At 50.6% G+C, this 19,377-nt stretch overlaps 7 protein-coding genes across 7 annotated transcripts; 4 read left to right on the top strand and 3 right to left on the bottom strand.

Moving 5' to 3' along the window:
* Positions 1–353: 353 nt before the first annotated feature.
* Positions 354–2,289, bottom strand: N656DRAFT_561562 (uncharacterized protein). Its single transcript, XM_064810102.1, has 3 exons — positions 2,221–2,289; positions 525–2,147; positions 354–472 (listed from the first exon to the last, which is right to left on the bottom strand). The coding sequence occupies exons 2-3, from the start codon at positions 2,052–2,054 to the stop codon at positions 410–412; spliced, it is 1,593 nt and encodes a 530-aa protein (XP_064664633.1). The 5' UTR covers positions 2,055–2,147; positions 2,221–2,289; the 3' UTR covers positions 354–409.
* On the bottom strand, positions 2,253–3,405 carry N656DRAFT_561549 (uncharacterized protein). Its single transcript, XM_064810101.1, has one exon. The coding sequence runs from the start codon at positions 3,298–3,300 to the stop codon at positions 2,452–2,454; it is 849 nt and encodes a 282-aa protein (XP_064664632.1). The 5' UTR covers positions 3,301–3,405; the 3' UTR covers positions 2,253–2,451.
* Positions 3,406–4,978: 1,573 nt separating this feature from the next.
* Positions 4,979–5,768, top strand: N656DRAFT_561529 (uncharacterized protein). Its single transcript, XM_064810100.1, has one exon. The coding sequence runs from the start codon at positions 5,177–5,179 to the stop codon at positions 5,588–5,590; it is 414 nt and encodes a 137-aa protein (XP_064664631.1). The 5' UTR covers positions 4,979–5,176; the 3' UTR covers positions 5,591–5,768.
* A 3,443-nt stretch (positions 5,769–9,211) lies between these two features.
* On the top strand, positions 9,212–12,285 carry N656DRAFT_561513 (uncharacterized protein). The gene has a single exon (XM_064810099.1). It carries the CDS (start codon positions 9,370–9,372, stop codon positions 11,971–11,973), a length of 2,604 nt encoding a protein of 867 aa, XP_064664630.1. The 5' UTR covers positions 9,212–9,369; the 3' UTR covers positions 11,974–12,285.
* A 2,058-nt stretch (positions 12,286–14,343) lies between these two features.
* Positions 14,344–15,277, top strand: N656DRAFT_821906 (uncharacterized protein; the record flags this gene model as incomplete). The annotated part of the gene is made up of 2 exons (XM_064818422.1): positions 14,344–14,967; positions 15,025–15,277. The coding sequence occupies exons 1-2, from the start codon at positions 14,633–14,635 to the stop codon at positions 15,275–15,277; spliced, it is 588 nt and encodes a 195-aa protein (XP_064664629.1). The 5' UTR covers positions 14,344–14,632.
* Positions 15,278–17,859: 2,582 nt separating this feature from the next.
* Positions 17,860–18,324, bottom strand: N656DRAFT_697613 (uncharacterized protein; the record flags this gene model as incomplete). The annotated part of the gene is made up of 1 exon (XM_064810703.1): positions 17,860–18,324. A coding segment is annotated over one exon (465 nt), but the record flags the coding sequence as incomplete, so codon positions are not given.
* A 470-nt stretch (positions 18,325–18,794) lies between these two features.
* Positions 18,795–19,377, top strand: N656DRAFT_561454 (uncharacterized protein; the record flags this gene model as incomplete). Its single annotated transcript, XM_064810098.1, has 2 exons — positions 18,795–18,946; positions 19,004–19,377. A coding segment is annotated over exon 2 (363 nt), but the record flags the coding sequence as incomplete, so codon positions are not given.

Here is a 19,377-nt window from a genome sequence, read left to right as displayed (position 1 = left end):
AGAAGTGTTCTTAGCCCGCTAGAAGATTCCAACGAGGCGTCCATCGTCAGTCTAGAAAGGAAGTGGAACTGGGGGTTTAGGAATCTAGACGAGTTAAGATTTCAAGTCAATTATTAGCGCAGCATGGGCTTTAGTAGCACTTAAAACCCGGAGAACTGAGCACCTAGCCGCGCGGCTACTGTTCTATTCTCGGCACATACCTACTACGTGGAATGGAAGCGCGAGCGGCGGTGGAGAGCTTGCTGACGCTAAAGTAAGGTACGGCACCGAATTCGCACTGGCAGCTTTGTCCCAAAACCCAAAACCACGAGAATGATTCACTCACTACGTACTGTATATAGGCATCTATAGGATCACCAGCAAAAGAATATTGGACTCGGAGTACGATATATTACATTCTCCAAAGTTCTCAACAACTAAGCGAGTAAACACGGAGCTGGACAACACTACGCAGAGTCCTGCAGAAGTCACGCTTACGAAAAATTTTAGCTCCAGCCCATTTTTAAACAGGGTGCGTCACTCACCTGGTACTGAGTGTCGAGCGTAACTATGCAAGCTTCGTGAGCGCGGAGTGCAACGGCGTACAACTGGTCGAGGCCTGGCAGCTGCTGGAACTGCGGCCTGCTGGCAAATACTAGAAGTGGAAAGGAACCCCAAAAGAGAAAGATGCTGAAGAAGAACGGCATGAGCTCCAAGCCGGGGTCCCACTTGAGGATATCGCTGACGGCCTTCGCCGCGGAGAGCGTATGTGTAGCGGCGTCAAAGAAAGCCAAACTCAAGCCTCGATCGCTGTTGTCGACAAGGTTGACTTCCCAGTGCTCACGAGTGAGTAGAATGCGCAATACGTACACCATGTAGGTGCCGTATGCCGCAGCCAGCCGGTTCTGGGCGACAGCGGCTGGCCCCCGCAGCTCTTTGCATTGCTGCTTTAGGCATTCCAGGCTCCGCTCATACGACGCCACCTTTTCTGCCACCGAGAGCGTAGGGCGCCGGTGGTCCAGAACCTCGCCGAGAATTGCCATGAGCGGCAAGAAAAAACCGTAGAGACTAGGACTAGTACACTGGAATGGCGACCCGTAAATCTGCAAGCGAGCTTGGAAATTCCCTTCCTGGTAGTCCATGTCGTTCATTGGTTGAAGAAGGCCACTGCATTCGCCATCGGAGAGAACAGGCGGCCGGTTCTCGTGAAGTGCGAGATGGCGGTCCACGATGTAGAGGAGCCACCAGACGCGGCGTCTTATCTCGCGCTCCTCCTCAGCCATACTCGAATCCTTGTCGCTCTGGTGGATAGAGAGAGCGTCGGCGGGGAGCTCACATCCCAGTTGGAGTTCCCGCGCCAGTGAACACGCGGCATTACTCCAAGTACTACCCTCATGCTCGAGGGCAGATCCCACTGTAGCCAAGGATATGCAGGCGACTACATCGTCCACATTACCGGCGGGGACGTCTATCTGGGCAAGCGCTAAGGTCAGCAATTTCAGCCTGTCGCAAACTTGGCGACGGGCGTGCTGGTGCCCTGCAAGAAGAGACGACTCGCTTATCTCGGCGGCGGCCCACAACATGCTCGACAGAAGAACAGCTTTGCATTGGCGAGGCCGACTACCATTCAAGAACGAGCGTCTTCGGTAGAGGAAGCACAAGACGTAAGGCGACAAGGGATATAGCGGGGTTAGCGGCCGGCTCTCGAAGTAGCGTTCTAGCAAGTCGTAGGCTAATGTGAGATCGATTGAACCAGTCAAGTAAGGAACCAAAGGTTCCAAAACGGGGTATCGCAATTGCGAGCGACTGATCTCAGGCTGCTGTATGTTGGATACGCACGTAAGCAATGGGAATGGCGTGTCTAATGCGCTTGGTGTGCCAAGAGAGACTCGGAGTATATGCTCGTCGCCCGTAGAAAGTCCAGCGAGAGTAGGAAGGCTGCCGTTGTAGTGGTAGTATGCTGCGTCTTCTAGGTCGACCTTATTGTGCCAAACGCTGCCATCCTCACGATGTTCCCAGGCTGGTGTAAGGTTTGAGCCATCTCGATCTAGTATACTCGCATTGGAGGCTTCCATTAGACTGGACTGGTATCAACGGTGGGACCAGGTTTAGTTAGTACGCATTGCACAAACATTCGATTCGAGGATGCCTTGGCCAACGTATATTTTCTAAAGTTAAGACAGCTGGGCCAATAACGAAGACCGACCAGTATATTAGACTGATTATGAGGGGTGTACTTACATGCGTGTCTCCCTGTTTTCTGGAGGTTGCGGGAACCGCGAGAAAGGGACTGAATGCTACCGGGCCTGGCCCGGGTGGCCAGAGTTGGTATAGTAACAGGCAACACAGTATATCACCGCTAACATACACTACAATAGTGGGGTAGATGCCGATTATAGAGATAATGGAAGACATTCTGTTTAACTGTATATACCAGGGCCGCCTGCCGAGTATCCACCATAGTACACACCACTATACTTCAGCGTTGTACTCTCGCTTCAAGTCCTCTGACACATTGGCCTCATCCTCCCAGGTTGCGTGCTCGTAGCCCACCCACTCAAGAAGGTACTCCCGCTTGTAGCGGCGTACACGGGTCCCTCGGACGGCGTGAACTAGGTACTGGCTGCCAGCGCCCAAGCTACCGCCGCGCATCTGAATCCACGAATCTCGTCCGCCGTCACATTGCCGAAATTGCTTGCAGAGCTTGCCACCACGCTGCCAAAATGCTAGCAGCAATGGTTTGCAAATGGCGTGTAGCAGCGACTCGGACTCCCACGAGAGTGTTTTGCGTTTCTCATTGGATCCGCAAACCCATTCGGTGAGAATGATGACCCTCTGAAGCTCATCTCCAACGGTAGCGCTGTCAAATCTCCACGCCACGAGCTTGCGGACTCTCTTTGGGCGTTCCTGAGCGTCGTTGCGATGAATGCTCTGTGCCTGGCAGCGGTACTGGGCGAGGGAACCAAGCTGGAAAAGGAGAGCGTAAGAGATTTTGGGGAGCCTCAGAAACGAGGGAAGAGCAGCGTCATTGCCCAAGGGAAAGGGGGCGTCGGTCATGCTGAGTAAAGCTGCCTCTATAGACTCGCTGGGATCTGTAGCCATAAGAGCCTCTCCAAATTCGGACGCGGAGACCGTGCTGTTACCAATCTTCCAGCAGCAGCCGTCGTAGACGCAAACATCTCCCAGCCATATAATCTCAAACCCTTCGTTGAGCTGCTTCAGCCCGGACGTGTAATCCACCCACTCCGGGCCTCTCCGAAATCTTCGTCGCCAGGGGCACCAGTAAGAGATAGAAGGACGCATAATGATCTTATTATCCATTACTTGGAGAGAGGAAGGGAAGGGGATAGGGGGGTCGGGACAGCAGCAGATAAGGGTCAAAGAGATGGGGAGTATATTTTGTCTTGAACTTATAGAAGTAACTGGCGATGTTTTTTTTTGCTTTCACTCTCTCCCCATCCCTCGCGTATTTCCTGATTCCTCTTTCAGCCAACCGTTTCTTCCTCATTGCAACCCACCCGTCCTCGTGAGCTATGGCCCTGCAGGCTGGGAGGAGTTGGATGGCGGTAACGGAGAGGAGGTGAGGGACATGGAGGCGGAGGTGACCAGGGAGACCGGCGGAGCGGAAGACGTGAGGGTTGAGGTGGTGTGGGACCAGGTGGAGGTTGAGGAGACACCAACAGTTGCAATTTGCATCTCTCCGGTACGTGTCTCTATGGTCGTTGTTTCCCCTGCGTTTCCTGTTACCAGTGTTCTCATTGGTGGGGATACGATATTCAAGCAGTCAACCGTGCCGTTCTGGGTGAATATAACGTTGCCTGGCTCGTTCATTCCGTCGGTAATATTAACTTGGAAGCAGGATTGTACTTGTTGGCCGGTACATTGCCTAAAGAAGTTAGCTTATATATCCTAGATAACTCGAAAACATAGGTATATTACCAGAATATAATTGCATCTCCATTTGGCACCTCTCGGGGTACAGTTAGCTCTAAGATAGATACTTGCGGGCAACCGCTATCTTTGAAACCAAAGACGATATCTGGAAAGTTGTTTTCCGTGAACATGAAGGTTGCCTCGCAGGTACTATCGAAATTCATGCTTGCTGAGGGTTAGAATGACCTGCAATTTGAAGAGGAGGTATGGATAATTTACATAGCGCTTAGAGTAGATCCAGCGGATATTTGGAGGGCAGGGTTGAGGAGACATGTACTGTTCAAGGCAGCTGCTAGCGCTACATAGCAAAGGAGGATTAGCCACATATTGAATTCGGATTAGGCTTTGTAGTCTGATGATCTTGGTTCTTCCCTTCAATCGCTTACTTGTGCTTCATGATGTATTTATACCTTGAGCACCGAGGAGAAGCCTAGAAACCGTTTGTTGGATAACTTGTATTACCGAAGATGGATGTTGGAACTTGGGGTTGGTACTTTAAGTACCTAACTACCTGAGGTATTCAAAGGCCTCTAGAAGTGAAAAAAAGGCAATTCTTTATCGGGACATACGCTGCCGTTGAGCCCGGACCATAGATCTCTAGGAGCCTGCCTGTTCACAAACCAATATGGCATAACCCTCCATTTTTATATCACCTGGATTTCAATCAGAGGTACATACCTGCATTCATTACACAGACGGAAAGTCCATAGGCATGTTGAAAGCGGATATCCGTTTTGGGAATTGAGGAATTAGTATCACAATCCAGGGAATTCCAGGAATAGCCGCTCACGCAGATCCAGTCGTTGCGGCTACCTATGTGCCCAGGCTTCCCCCTTTTCCCGGAAGTTTTCCAGCGCTTGTTGGTCATTTTGCTGACACCCTAAGGTGGCGCTCTATAATCATGCCTACCAGGATCGCCAGATAAGTTCGAACGACCATCTGATAGGCAGGAGGATATTGGATATGCAATACCCAAGCGCTTCCCAAGATGCTACACTACACACCTTCTACTCCACAATGTGTTCCTATCCTGTCTGCTATCCCTCGCGAAAGTTGATGACGCAAGATAAAGCAGCAGTCCTAAGGCATTGTAGACGGACTTGAATAAATACTGTCTCTGTCGCGCTGGAGCATAACAACTAGTCCGCTCCCAAGGCTCTCAATCCGATCTTTCACAGGACAATCCCGTCGTTCTACCACATAGCACATTACCATTTTATTGTCGGGGACCCTCGCAACATACAGCGCCCTGAGCAACGATACCATGAACACACAATCTACCTTCCCACCAACTTCAGCGCATGTCGCGCACCAGACCCTCGCTGCCGGCGACGGCGGCGTGATGGGAGAGTCACCGCCCGCCTTCCAAACAGTCTCGCCAGGGTCAACAACTAGCGCTGGTTATGAAACCACACTGTCTGCTTTCCCAACAGCCCGAGCGCTAGCCATGGAGATCGAGACACAGCCTGAACGGCTTATCGCATTAGAGACGATGATGCAGTGGATATACGGAAATCAGCTCAAGTTGCTTGAGAAGATGGATAAAGTAATGTCAGATATCGGCAAAGTGCAGGAAAGCTTGGAGTCTGTAAAGGCCGCTATCAATAAATTGTCGGACGATTTCAATCGCTGGCTTTCTGAAGTCGGATGCGGAATAACGGACAGATCGACTAGGTAATCCTGTTGTGGATGGCAACATGTACAGAAAAGAGGGGAGCTAGATGAGAAGGACGTGGAGTACTTAGTAGTCTAAATTCAGTCTACGCCTGCATCGCACGACCATTGTTCCGTCGATCTCTAATAATTGGCTCTACACCCTAACCTACCAGAACCTGAAAGCGCCGCAGGATACTCCTGGCCCGCACCCCTTGTGCGTTGCCACGAGTGACTGGAGGTCAGGGTTTGATCTAGCGATGCCGCCCAAAGTGCGTCGACATCATCGCGACAAAGCGCGGACAAGGACGTCTCAATTCGACGGCTTACTCTAGCTGCCCCACGATTCTAGGCAGAATAGGTAGGTACCTTAAGTCTTGCATGGAGATGTTCCATTGGCACCGTGGTCTCCCTGGGTGGACTGGAGGGGGCGCGGTTGGAGACCACTTTTCAAGTGGCAAGTGCTGCATGATTGCGCGCGCTCTCCCTCAAAAGAGGCGTTCTCCAATAGCTTCATGTTGTCTAGAGATCAATATAGGCGTATCGCCCAGATGCGCATTCAACACAGTATAGTAAACTTAGCATGGTAGCGCTACGCTTATCCCCAGCTGTATGTCCAGATATAAAGTTTATAAACACTCGGGCAGCCTGACATCTTTCCCCCTCTCGGTTGACTCGCATCATTGTCGCACGAGCCCCCAGGAAATAAACCCTCGTTGCTGAAGTGTCAACTGTGATCGTGTGGATTGCCTCGTCTGGGACACCCGGAGGTATTGAAGCATTGTGAGCAAACGACGTCAGAGCGAGAGAGTGGATTATTCCTGAGGCTTGGGTAGGCATCTTCAATAACACAACCCACCTTGGCTCGGCGCCACGAATACTGCATACCTAGACGAGCAGTATCAACACAACCGGGAAAGGGAAGCGCGGACCCCGACGGGTTGCGGACTCCGGCGATCACTATGCGTCCTCGTACGCTAGACTGCACGTACTGGGACTCTGTCATCGCTAAAACCGATGTTGATAGCTCAGACGACATTCAAGCTAGCGGCATTTTCGTCGCCGTTGGCTTTGATATGTGGCTAGTCTGGTCCTCTATTATCATTGAGCTCAATTACGGCGACAACATTGAGCACAGAGACGACGCCAACATTGGTGACAACAACGACAGCACCACCCATAACACCTACTACAATCGCGACGGACTTCTCGCTAAAAGTAAGTGGCTAGCCATTGCTACCTTACACAACTAAGCTAACCGCAACATACCTTAGTCTCAATCATTACATCAATCCCGGATTATCGCTCTACTACAGTACAAGATACTAGTAGCTGTTCTTGCCTCGTCTCCTCGCACCCTTTGCGCGAACGACATCCAAACCCATGGTTCGATATAGTCAACTTCGTTCCAACTCGCTATGAATCGGACACACAACATCGCCGTTTTCCTTTTGCATATTTGCCTACCGAGCTCAGACAGCACATCGCAAGACTGTTACCCAAAGAAACGGCCTTTGCCCTCGCTTTAACTAGCCGAGCAATGTACAACCTTGTCCCTCCACAGTTCTACAAGACCCTGAGCATCCTCGAGCGTTGGAGGTTGCTACTCCTTCTAGAGCGAGATTCGGACCTCTTAGTCGCTTGCCAGCAGTGCATAAAACTACACAGTCCGTTCGACATTCCGTGCGAAGGGAAATGGAAATCTCTCCTCCCGGCGGGTATTACTCCGGCGCTCTGCCGTCTGCTTGCTAAGCGCTATATTCGCCAGGAGCGATACACGGATCTCCTCTCAATTGCTAGGCGGACCGAGATTTATACAGACCAAGAATTCAAAGTTTTCACCAATACAGCCCTACGCATGGTCGATGGCAGCCTGTTTGTTCGTCTAGAAACGAGCATCGCTCCATTAACATTTGAGGGCAACCTTACAAGCCACAGCGCGTATCTACTCAACAGCATGCTACACAACTCCAATGGCCGAGCATGCCCTCACATTAGATGGCAGCATTTAGGTCTTGGGCTCTCCTGCAGTTCAAGGTCTGATCTTGATCAATACTCCAGCCTATCGGCTTCATATCTAGGCAGTCAATTGTCCAACAAGAACTATCTCCGAGATCAACTACTTGGAAAGGACCCTCTAAAAGATCGACTGTATAAACTGGATCACAAGAGGCAAGATTCATTTCTCATGAATGATCAGTATGCATTTTGTACGAATCCACGGTGCCTAGCAGAGGAGAGCATTTGGCTTGGGCATACAGCTGACTGTTACGACTCGGCTCCTGTTCCGCCTACTATCCTCGACAACGCTCTCGGGCCAGGCATTGACTGCGCTCTATTCCATGCTCAGCCATGCAGAAAACCTGAATGCCAGAGACTTCCTGCTCGGTTTAGGGTTAATCTTGTACGGGCGTGTGAGATTTGCGCCACAGATCTGTGCATCAGCGCACAAGACGTTGAAGGTGTCGGCCGGATTATCACTTTGACGACATGGAAGAATCTTGGCGGGGTATACGACGGGCAATGGGTAAATTGGTACCCACATAGCACAGAAGTCGGGAGGGTTACTCGGGATCTCATTGTTGGTGGTCAGAGGCAGATGACTCGCTCTCTAAACGAGGGAGCAGCCGTTTACGCAAGGTTCGAGAATCTTCCTATAACTGGGGAAATTGCTTGGTACACTCCACCTATTGATAGCCGGATGCTGGATGCTTTTAAAGGAGAGCGCACAGTGTGGGATAAAGACTGGTTTACAGGTCCTTCTCTTCTAAATCTTAATGTTGTCTAAGCTCTAGATACCTAAGGGAGCCACCTCTAAGACTAAGGTATACTAGCTCCTCGACCAAGATTTATTGAGACCGCAAATGCTCGCCCACCACATTCAACCATTAAAATAGCTGCAAGCTGATATCAGTAGAAGCATTCTGCTATCACCAATCCCCTATCTGAGAAGCTGAATTACTACAACTCGGTTTTGCAGTCTCGATTAATTCTTGGGCAGGGGGACTAGGTACCGGTCTGTGTTAGTGAAACGTTTAGGACTTGGAAAGAGCGAACCAACTCTGTGTGGGAGCTCAGCCAATCTGGGGCGTCGGTCGATCCAATTGGATAACGTTACCTTACTGCATTGGCCCCTGAGTGGATACGAAGCACCAGCCAACAGATAACTCACGTGATATCTCGCTCCTGCGGGCGTTCTGATCCGGCTCCGCCGAGAGACACAGTGGGAACTACGGCCAACGTGTGGCTTTGTTGTGTAACATGGCCTCCCTCGTCCAAGTAAATACGTTTTAACTTGATCAATGGAGCCGATGAGAGTCCATTAGACCTATGAACCATCGGGGCTAGTAAACTAACGGCGCCTTAGTTGTCAAGCCCAAGGCGCTTCCATCCAATATCTTGCTCAGTAGACGCGCCCCAAGTCTGCTGGATAGCATCCATGGTGGGATCGATTCTTCAAAACGGGACCAAGAACAAGCAAAGTTCGATTTGGTGATGACATTTCCCTGCTTGATCACCATCAGCCAACTCATCTTCAGACATACAGCACGGTGGGTCACACAGTGTGTCCATTCTGTCGGTACCGAACTCGATAGTTGGTAGGCCAGCTCGCAGCATCCTCCCTCATATCCGGCTGCCCTTTCGGAAGAAAGGAGACACACTGAAAGGATTGGATTGAGTGCACGATGTGGCACGAAGTTCAAGTTACTGCTAGTGGACGGTCCATCTGCCAGATCCTCAGCCTCCCCCGGATCCCCTCTCACGCAGCGTCAGTCGAGTACGTAGTAACATCACTTTCACATAATGTCAAGCGATACGATCACAGTTTTGGGAAAACTCTTGTACCCCGTTGACGGAAGATACATCGATGATGCGGACAAAGACGAGCTAGAGAGTTGGACAGAGCTTGAACGGGAAAATGAACTCGCTAGCCGGCACGAGGTGCTGCTTAAGGAATGGCAAGGTCTCTGTCTCCGCGCAGTGAACCTTCGGAAGCAGTCTGCCTCGACTACAGGCCATACAACTTCAACTCGGGCTACACAGGACCCTCTCCGTAGCACCATAGGCCTAGACGGAGCGTTCCGTTCCCTGGAGGAGAGACTTGCACGGATCGAGGAAATTCATGGACGAATCATGGGGCTCGTGAAGGCCGACTTAACATCCAGAAATTCACGGAAGGTGAATGGCTCCAGCAGAACATCTCTGGGCGAGGTTCTCTCCTTGATGCAGGCTTTTTATGCATCCCTTAGAGAAGTGAAACAGGAGATCCTGGAAGTCCGACAAGCCGGCACGAGCCGCATGCTTAGGGATCAAGAACAATCTCCAGAAGCGCCGCCAGCTCTCCCTACAAGCGACTCTGATACGGCGAACCCAGAATACCAGATTGGGACACGACTCGCTCCCAAAATTGGGTCTAGGGCACCAGTGCATCCCGCACCATTAGAACATCAGGGTATCAAGTATCGATGGGACCCTGCCGGAGAGGGCTTTCAGGTCCTGGTCCTTCTGCCGACTTTGGAGCAATATGCCGACTTAAAGAACCAAATCAAGCCAGGCAGGCCCGCACTATTTTCCTGCGCTGATGCACTTGGTGCTAAAGAACACGGCGTCTTTAAAATCGTGGCACCCAGCCAGTTTCAGCTCGCGCTCCCAGACCCAACGCCCAGGTCGTTCAGACGCAAACAGAAATGCAGCAGGTACCATGTCCAAGCCTTAGGGGATGGGTACTGGAGAACCGATCCATACCAATCGACAGCTGTCTTCGACCGCTCTTCCAACAAACGGATAGAGGATCTGAGACCGCTTTTAGGTAGTCAAAGAGTCCTTCCGGATGTCTTCTATCTAACTGATTGTCCGGCTGGTACGGAGCGAGAACGGGAAGCTGCAGGGCTTCCTTGTCAGAGCCCGATCGAGACAATCCGGGGCAATCAGCTTCACCGGACAGCGCACGCAATTCTTGGAATCCATACCATTACCAAGTACGAAGGGTCAGCCGGGGCGCCCTTTGCCTGGCACATCGACGATTGCCGCACCGACGCGATCAATTACCTCTACTATGGGAGTAAGGAGTGGAGTGTTATTCCTCCAGCTGATCAGGAAGCTGCAGAGAAAGAGTTCCGAAGGCTTGTGTTGTCGACTAAGGCATCGGATGCACACTGCCATCAGTTCATGAGACATGACGCTGTGTTCGGGATTGGGCGTGGAATAGAGAGGAACGTTGCAGTCAGATCCTTTGCCCAAAACGCAGGCGAGTTGGTGTTCATTTACGGGAACGCTTACCATTCCGGCTACAGCAAGACATATACGGTTGCTGAAGCGCGAAACTATGCTGGTGACGGATGGAACGTTGAAGGATACCGATTCTGTACAACCAGGTGTTGCGACAGTCCGATTACGTACGAGCATATGCGCTTCGCGAGAAATGAAGCTGGGCAGGGATGTAACGGAGACCACGGCGGTTCTACGGAAGGGGAGGACGTGGATGCTGAAGGAGATGAAGATTTGAACGTCGAAGAGCAGGATGACGACGCTGAAGGAGACGACGATACGGATGCTGAAGAGGGGGACAATGTGGATGTTGAAGAAGACGAGGATTTGAACGCCGAAGTGGAGGGTGCGGACGCTGAAGGGGATGGGAGGGGCGACTGCATGTGGGCTGGGGTCGACCGCAGGGAGCCACGAAGTAGGAGGGAGAATCCAACAAGTCCTACGCCCAGTACTAGTATACCTGCTAAAAAGCAACGGGTCGAACCCGACGCGACGACTCTTGCCAACGCTGTCTGTGGCAAACAGGCATTCCGTCACCTCTGTTCTCTTATCAGGGCATGGAGAGCCAAACAGCGGCCGTTCTTTGAGTTGACAAGCAACGAAAGAGCAGAAGTACAGCTCGTCCGCGTCATCGAAGGGCTAAGCTGTACAGGGAGTCTCCTGGAGTTCTTGTGCCGGCTTGCAAAATCGGAGTTAGCCAAGAACATGGACAGCAGGAAACCTCCGGATTATACATACGCAAGGTCTACAGACGTAGACGCTATCCTGAAGGACCTCGGATGGGAGAATACAGAGCGAAACAAGAGAAAACTACGGCATTTCATCAGCGAAGGTCGGCGTTGGAATATCGTTTGCCAGGACTTTGCTGTATGTCTAATCCCGCCAAACCGAGATCAATCAGATTCGCGCAGTCCAAAGGGTGTGCAATACCAGGACAGCGGACTTGACATCGCGCTCTTCCGGAAGTCTCTTCAGACGGACGAGTTCAACCTCTCAATCCGTCGGATGGCGAACACCTTCCAGCGCGCGATACTGGAGCAGAGAGACGTCCCCGAATTCCTATGGGAAAGCGAAGACGCACAAACGCTTGAGCGTCTTTCTCCGAAGCAGCTGCTACCACTTATGGAATGCCGGTCCTGACATGTGGCCTTGGGAATCCCACAACTGATACCTTGTCCCGCCTGTATACCAAGATCTGGCCTCCCAATCTGCCTCGAACTGAGGTAGAACAACCAGCCGGTCGGTTCTTCGCGCAGTGGCGGCTAAAGGCGTGTTGGCGTAAAGGCCAGATGCTGGGGGAGCTCACCTGGCGAATTTGTCACGTGCTAGGCTCCTACCACGACTGTTTCCTCCGACCCAATCTCCACCGTGCGCACGACTCAAATTGGGTGCTGTTCGTCGGACATCTAGCAAGCCCAATGCGGATTGGTACCTCTTGCTGTTCAGGACATATTCCACGAGACCACGACTCCAGAATACCTATGGTGGAGAGCGCACGGACCTAGGCGGAAAAGTTTGCCGCCTTGGTCCGTGCGCGAGCTGACCTTGATGAGATATGTACGTCGCTTGGCTGAGCCTGTGCAGTAGCATTTGTCAGATTTCTCGGTTGAGCCTTTTGCTATCGAGGTCCAAATCTTAGCACGCTGCAAAATACTCCGTATATTGGTTCTGATTAAATTTGCATGTACCTCCGTAGTTTTTGACTAACAGTTGTGGAGAGAGTACCCATCTTCAGTTCACTCCCGCCTCACCAAGGTGCGGTGCGATTGGCTGCAATGACCCGACCTAGTGGCTTCGACACTTCAACCCTTAAACCCTTAGAGACTACTGCCCGCCAAATCCAGCCAAGCTATGTAGTACAGTGCTGGGCCATTTAAACCGCGGCGTCCATTCCGCTAGAAAGTACGCGTCGTCTACTATACGACGACATAATGGACAGGTAGGATTTACTGCCCTATCCCTAAGCCAATGACCTATGCAAGAAGTGTGAAAAAAGTGTCTGCACCGTAATACTACAGCCGATTTGCATGCTTCTGCTTCTTCTATACGCTCCCAGCAAATGCTACAGTCCCCGAGGTCGAGATTCCAGTAAGGATCTTCAAGTCCAACCTCCTGCCAGGCCTGAGGGGCAGCGGATGAAAACCATGGGTCGGACTGATCAAAAGGTAACCCGAATCGTCGAAATCGTTCTAAGTTAACTAGAACCCGAGGGAACTCCTCGCTGAATGGATAGTAAAAGGAGTCCACTCGATCAGCTCTATGCCGTGGACATGCGGGAAAGATGCCAACAATGTGCTTTTCCATACATGATATATGGATTCGACACTTGCACTTTAGCTCTAGTAGTTTAAGAGATGGGCCTTCGCGAGAGCAAGGAATCGCTATGCATTGCCCTGTAGGTATACTCCCAGGGGTGTTATAGATGGTGAGCCACTAAAGTTGATTAGCTGGTATAGAGGGAGACTACATGAGCAACTCTACCTTGCGTAGCTGTTTCTGATATGCATGCCGCTGTTGATTATGCTCCTCTATAATAGAATTAACTAGATTTCGAATAATAGTTATTAATTCAGGACTTATCGCATGTTCACGTGCGACCGGCAGCTGCTGCACATGTGGTTCTTGTTGCTGGACTTGTAGGGCGTCCTGCAATACCGGCTGCTGCTGTGCCTGGAGAGCAACTTGCCTCCGTGGTCCTCCAGAATCAATATAGTATTGATTGATCGCCCTAAGCCCTCGGTGTCGAGTAGCCCAAACGGATGTCCAGAGATCTGAGGTAGTAATAATACGGCGGCCCCAGCTCCAAGCAAATATCCATGCACAATTACCTGAAGGATCTTCGGCAATATAGTCGATATGTGGTAGTTCTGGTGTTACTGGCAAAGCGTTAAGGTCTCCTCTACCTGCTATTGGAAAGTAATCAACTGTATCCGGGTCAAGTCCACAGTCTTGTAGTGTAATTGCAAAAGCTCGCAGTTTGCTTTGTCCTTGTTGGAGAGGTAGTACGACTATAACAAGATTATTTCTTCCAAGCGGTTTTCCCTCCACTCTTGCCCATACAAGGGGAGGATTCTGGTTAGAAGGGTGTCCAGGTTCGGAAATCCGAATATACAACGTAAGTCCTATAACAAATCGTGCGTTTCCCATGTAATCCATCGAAATTGAATTATGAGGCCATTCTAGATTCTCTGGAGGGATATATTGTGACTGCTGATAAATATACTTTCGTTGGTATCGAGGGTTTGGTCGGAGAGGTAATTGAGCCTGCCAAAATTGCTGAGGTTGCGGGACTAATTGAGATGGTAGCTGGAGAGGTTGGGACGTAGGAGCTGAATGGATAGGAAATATCCCACGCCCGGGTTGCTGCTGGGACGGGACCAACTGTTGGGAAAGTGGCAACTGTTCAAGTTGGGGAGGGGGCTGTTGGGAAGGGGTCAACTGAGACTGCGAGGATTCAATTGGCACATGGGCATCGACTCTGCGCCGACGCGCTACTGGAGTCAGTGGGGTGTCTGAGTCAGCTTCGACATCTTCGCGCCGCCGGATCCTCATATTCGACCGTTCTTCCATCATAAGATTCGATACCTGTAGAAAGAGAGGTGCTTTGAATCAAAGATCGAAGGAAATTGAAGGGAGGTCAGACAACTGCTTTTTACATCAGGGACAAAAGAGAATAACAAAAACGCACTTCCTTAATTCATTTTCCAGAGTCTAGAATCTACATTCTATAGACTTAGGTCGAGATATATTAGGAGATAAAGTAAGTATAATACAGCCCCTAAGCGTTTGTGCAAGTGCTATGTACACTAAATCACTTCATTTTTCATCTAACATGGTGTACCGACAATACCAAGATATGGTAGTAGAATCCTACCACGTACCATATAAGTATAACATTGCCGCTGGGCTTTCATCCTGGATCCTGTTAGCTAGCTTTATCCTTTTCCCTGGAACATTCACATCATTAGAGCAACACCAAGATTCAGGAGCGGGAAAGGCTTTATACCATTTTGCACAGCGTATACCGCTTCTTTTGTTCTCAGGACTATGTTGTCTTCTTGGAGTCATTGGAACCACCTTCCTGTGGGTGAAGTTCCGTTATAACTATGTGTGGTTATTAAGTCATCTGATCAGGTGAGTTTCATCCCCTTCTCAATATCACTTTATGGCCTAACCTAAAGTCCTCCATAGTCCTGGCCTCCTAAACTCAGTTAGTGGCCTTCTTTCGGTGCTTGTAGGGATATATGCTTCCCATGACGGCGAGTGGTCTGTAACGGCTAAGGTCACAATCGGCGTGGTGACCCTATCTCTCTGCTCTATGTCAGTTGCATATGCGATTTATCGTTTCTGGCTACTTAGACGTATAAGCGATATGTCCGTTGGTCAGTACCCTACAGTGGATCAAAATGGGCTCGGTGCAACAACGTCGAATTCTTTAGGTTAAACAAGTTGATGGGAGTGACTAATACTACACTCCAAACTCTGCAATACATTGGGGTAGATCCGACCAGCGAACTCCGTCCCTCTTCATTGTATATCGACCATTCCAGTCAGTCTCACAGTGCCTTTATCTGGCCCAGCTTATTGTATCTGTTCTGTTTCTCTCTCTGGCTCCATTCCTACTGACAACGTTGAAGGGCTTTCTCTGCTGTCTTCAAAGTCGTCAGGGGTGATGGTTGTAGGAATTGGATAATAAGCCGCCTACATTATTTCTGTTAGGCATTACCCCATGAGTATACCCTCCGGTACTTACTAGAGTATCACGTGCAGGCGGCCATGATGCGTCTTTCACTGAGGAATATTCCCAGTATTTCCCTCCCTTATAAATGATGGCATAAACCTGGACCCCAAAGTCGGCACGAAGCTTCTCGGCCTTACTTATGTAGGTGCGAAGGCGACGCTGGAACCTTTCTTGGTCCCGTTGTCTTCGTCTCTTTGAGATACAGGTTGGGTGACTCATCTTGCTCTCTTAGCGATGTATAGGTATCTTTGTAGTTGATCCCTACGACTTACTTGCCCGCAGAGACAAGGGATTAGGCTGCTTTATATTCGTGTCTATTTTTAGTGTCCAAAATCAGCATCTCAGAACTTTACTTTTAAGACTTTATTTTCTGGAACTGCGATATAGGGTTTGCGATTCGAGTCGGGGCTTATTGCTCATACAATTCTCCCCTGTTTGTAATTCCTTGTACATGATCAACACTGGATCAGATGTCCACGAGCCAACGGGTACATGTAAGCACTCGGGTAAATACCCGGTGGCAGGTATCCGTACTATCAAAGATAATCAGTTGCACGAAATTACATCGAAGACCTTTGCCACATTGCCTCCACTCACCAACACAACTTGACAATGCTCTAGGTAAAAGCTACTATATATAACGCAAATCGATGGGGACGGGACGCAAGAATCATATAAAGGGGAAGTCTGATAGTCTGCCTGACACTTCCGGTCAACTGCCGGTGAGAATACGCATCCACAATCGAAGAAATTCAAGATCTCTTCTTTAAAGAAAGAGAATTGCGCTTGGCTTACTAAGAGTACTCCTTGTTACCAAAAGCCCAAGCTTATGTAATGCCCCCTTCTTGAAAAGGGAGAAAAAGGTCCACTAACAAAACTATATAGGTATCCTTTCAACGCTCGGAACTCGATTCTTCGGCTGCAAACTTCCAACCAGATCAGACTTATGCCCAAGTTGAAGACCTTGCGCTTGAGCCATGGGAGCGAGACCAGCCGAATCCCTTCACACAACATACAGCGTTGGACCGGCAACAGCAGGAATTAGGACATAGACAGGGAGGGTGTAACGAAGGGAGGAAAACACAATAACCACATTCAGGCAAGATAACAAAGCGTCTACATCGACGTCAGACAATGTGAATTCTGAAAAATTCGTACTAGCTATAACTTTACGTAGCACCTTATTTTCCTACTCCAAAGAAGGGGGGCACATACTCTTGGTCCATATCCGTTTGCTATAGTCTCGCTCTTCAAGCAGGGAAGAGCGAGGGCACGTGTGACGGAACGCATCACTTGAGCCACTGAGTAACCTTATGTTGCTGAACCAAGAATGGCCAAGGTTCTGTTGCCCGGCCGTTGGGGGTATATAAGGTTTGCTCACGACTGCCTAGACCCCTCAAGCCTCAGAGCCTCCTGACTCGAACATATAGCGAGCGAAGCTATGGATGTTGGATTTTGGATGCTGTGGAAGAATATGTGTTCACGAGGAGGATATGAAGAGAACGGAAAGGAGTTGCTCAATCGCTACCGCTTGGGTTTTCGGCTTGAGATGAACGGGAAAGTGGAGATAACCGGCGAGGGACCGGATAGAGACGCAACTGGAACGCAGTTGTCATTGAGGGTCGGAGCACATGGAACTATCATTGTTCGCGAGGAGAGCATGAAGGGGACGGAGTTGGGAAGGGACTTGCTCAAGCGCTACCGCCCGCCTCCGTCTGGGATACCATTAGATAGCGTTTGATGTCAATATTACAACGGTACCCTTCCTAAAAAATTCTGTGTTGAATTGGTTTTGCTGCGAGCGTGCAAAGTTGTATGTGATGGATGGTTGTTCCCCTCCGCGTTGAGGACTGCTGTCCGGTTGGCATTGTCAATCCTCACCGGGTACAACTGGTCCTCAGCGCGCGTACTCCTGGCACCGTGATCTTCTGCGCTGCTGCCTTGACCAGGGCAACTTCGCTTTCGTCCCTGCAGATTACTCTGATACGGTCTGGGTTCCTGGCTTCCTTCACTACTGCGGCGCAACGCCAGTTTCCTTGGCTCTCGTGTGTCTGGATCTCTGCCTCGATTGCCCTCCTTATGTCTGCAACTTGGACTCTCCCTTTCTCTCTTTCCTCTACTCTAGACGTATCGACCGTGCAGAACAGTGTATCCGTCAAGGTCGTTGGCGTTGTGTTCGACAAGGAGATAGTTCGCAGTCCACTTGATTGACTTGCTGGCGGCGTGCGAGCAACTTCTGCATTAAACACCCTCGGACTCGTTTGAGTTGTATGGAGAAGGGCTGCGTTTTGTGCAACGGTGCCTATTTGGTCTCGGACTTGTCTCAATTCCTCAGAGAGCTGCTGAAGCACGTCTTGCTGTTTGCTGACCATATCGCGGGCTTGTCTCAGCTCTTCACAGAGCCGTTGGATCGCGTCTTGCTGCTTGCTGACCACGTTGCACAGTTCGCAAATCATGTTTCGTTGCTCGGTAATTGTCTCGCGTGTCTTGTTTTGCTGTTCATCAATTGCCTCTAGAAGGGTCTGGAGCGCTGTTTTACCCGCTTCAGCCTGGCCATTGGTTCCGCTCCCGCTTCCCAATCCGGGTGTTCCTTTCGATGCGGTACTCGGCGTAATACTATTTATGGTTCTTCTCGACGTGGTGGCCGTATCCTCAACTGACTGCGTCGCTTCGCGGACTTTCGCGCTCGGTTTTATTGCGCGACTCGGTCGTTTCGGCAAGATTGAGCGGTCGGCCACCTCGATCACTACCTAGGTAGGTCCTCCCTTAGAGAAAAATCCCAAGGAATTAGTGTTGCACTCAAATAGCCACAGTTTTCCCCAATGCCCTATGGGCAAGCCCGCGACACCACCGAAAGCACCTGTTACGCGAGGCCACGTGATAAGCTGGCGGCTGCTAAAAGAGAAACTCTCCTTGCACTCCTTACCGAGTACCGACCGGCTCGAGCGCGGCAGATCAAGGCCTTTGACGGGCCAAGACGCGTCTATCTTCCACAACAGAAGCGACCACTCATCCCCTGGCAGCCGATGGCCAAAGCTGGCGCGGCGACTAGTTGAAGCTCACCCGAGCAATCATCCGCGGCATGATCCTCAACCAATAGCTTCGTCGGACATAAAGCCGCTTCGCTAAGCGCTCGCAGCAGCGGCTAGCAATGCGCTTTTCCATTGGCTCATGTGAAGCGACGCGGGGCGCGGGGCGCGGGGCGGTCAGGATGCCCAAAATGTGGCAGCCTAACCCCTCATCAATCCAGGTCAGCATCGACTCTGCGTTGTCGATTGCGATTTTCAGAACAAAGTCCGCTATGCCTATCTGAGGCTGTCTGGTCAAGCAACTTCTCAAGCGCCTTTTTTTTTTTTTTTCATCTTTACACTGGTACGACACGGGTTTACCATACCTAACCAAGCTGAGAGTCTAACTACCTTGTCGTAGGACCTGGGGACATGTCTGGCGCCGAGATCATCGGCCTCATCTCTGGCATCATCGCTATTGTCGATGCGACTGTGAAGGTTTACGCCGCCGCCAACAATGCCTCGGGCCTCCCACAAGCCTTTCGCGATGTTGCTACACGGCTCCCTTTTGTCCACGAAACCCTCCAAACCGTCTCAAGACAGCTGAACACCACCAACCCCGATGAGAACTCCTGCAAAGCAATAAGCCCTATCTTACAACGCTGTGAGAACAGGGTTATGCAACTAGAGAAAATATTTAGGGATGTTATCCCGCAGGCTGATGCCTCGAGAATGGAGCGATACCTGGTTGCCGCCCGCACCTTAGGCAAAGAAGGCACAGTGGAATCGCTTATG

This window comes from Canariomyces notabilis, assembly GCF_033297395.1.
Source record: "Canariomyces notabilis strain CBS 508.74 unplaced genomic scaffold N656scaffold_53, whole genome shotgun sequence".
Lineage (NCBI taxonomy): Eukaryota > Fungi > Ascomycota > Sordariomycetes > Sordariales > Chaetomiaceae > Canariomyces > Canariomyces notabilis.
This window is presented reverse-complemented; position numbering and strand designations above follow the sequence as displayed.

Excerpts from the sequence above, each read along its gene's own strand:
- N656DRAFT_561549 (XM_064810101.1), bottom strand. The coding sequence starts at position 3,300 with ATGGATAATAAGATCATTATGCGTCCTTCTATCTCTTACTGGTGCCCC.
- N656DRAFT_561513 (XM_064810099.1), top strand. The coding sequence starts at position 9,370 with ATGTCAAGCGATACGATCACAGTTTTGGGAAAACTCTTGTACCCCGTT.
- N656DRAFT_561562 (XM_064810102.1), bottom strand. The coding sequence starts at position 2,054 with ATGGAAGCCTCCAATGCGAGTATACTAGATCGAGATGGCTCAAACCTT. Across the intron at positions 473-524 it reads CGCTCGACACTCAGTACCAG|CGTGACTTCTGCAGGACTCT; the intron begins GTGAGTGACGCA and ends ATTTTTCGTAAG.
- N656DRAFT_561529 (XM_064810100.1), top strand. The coding sequence starts at position 5,177 with ATGAACACACAATCTACCTTCCCACCAACTTCAGCGCATGTCGCGCAC.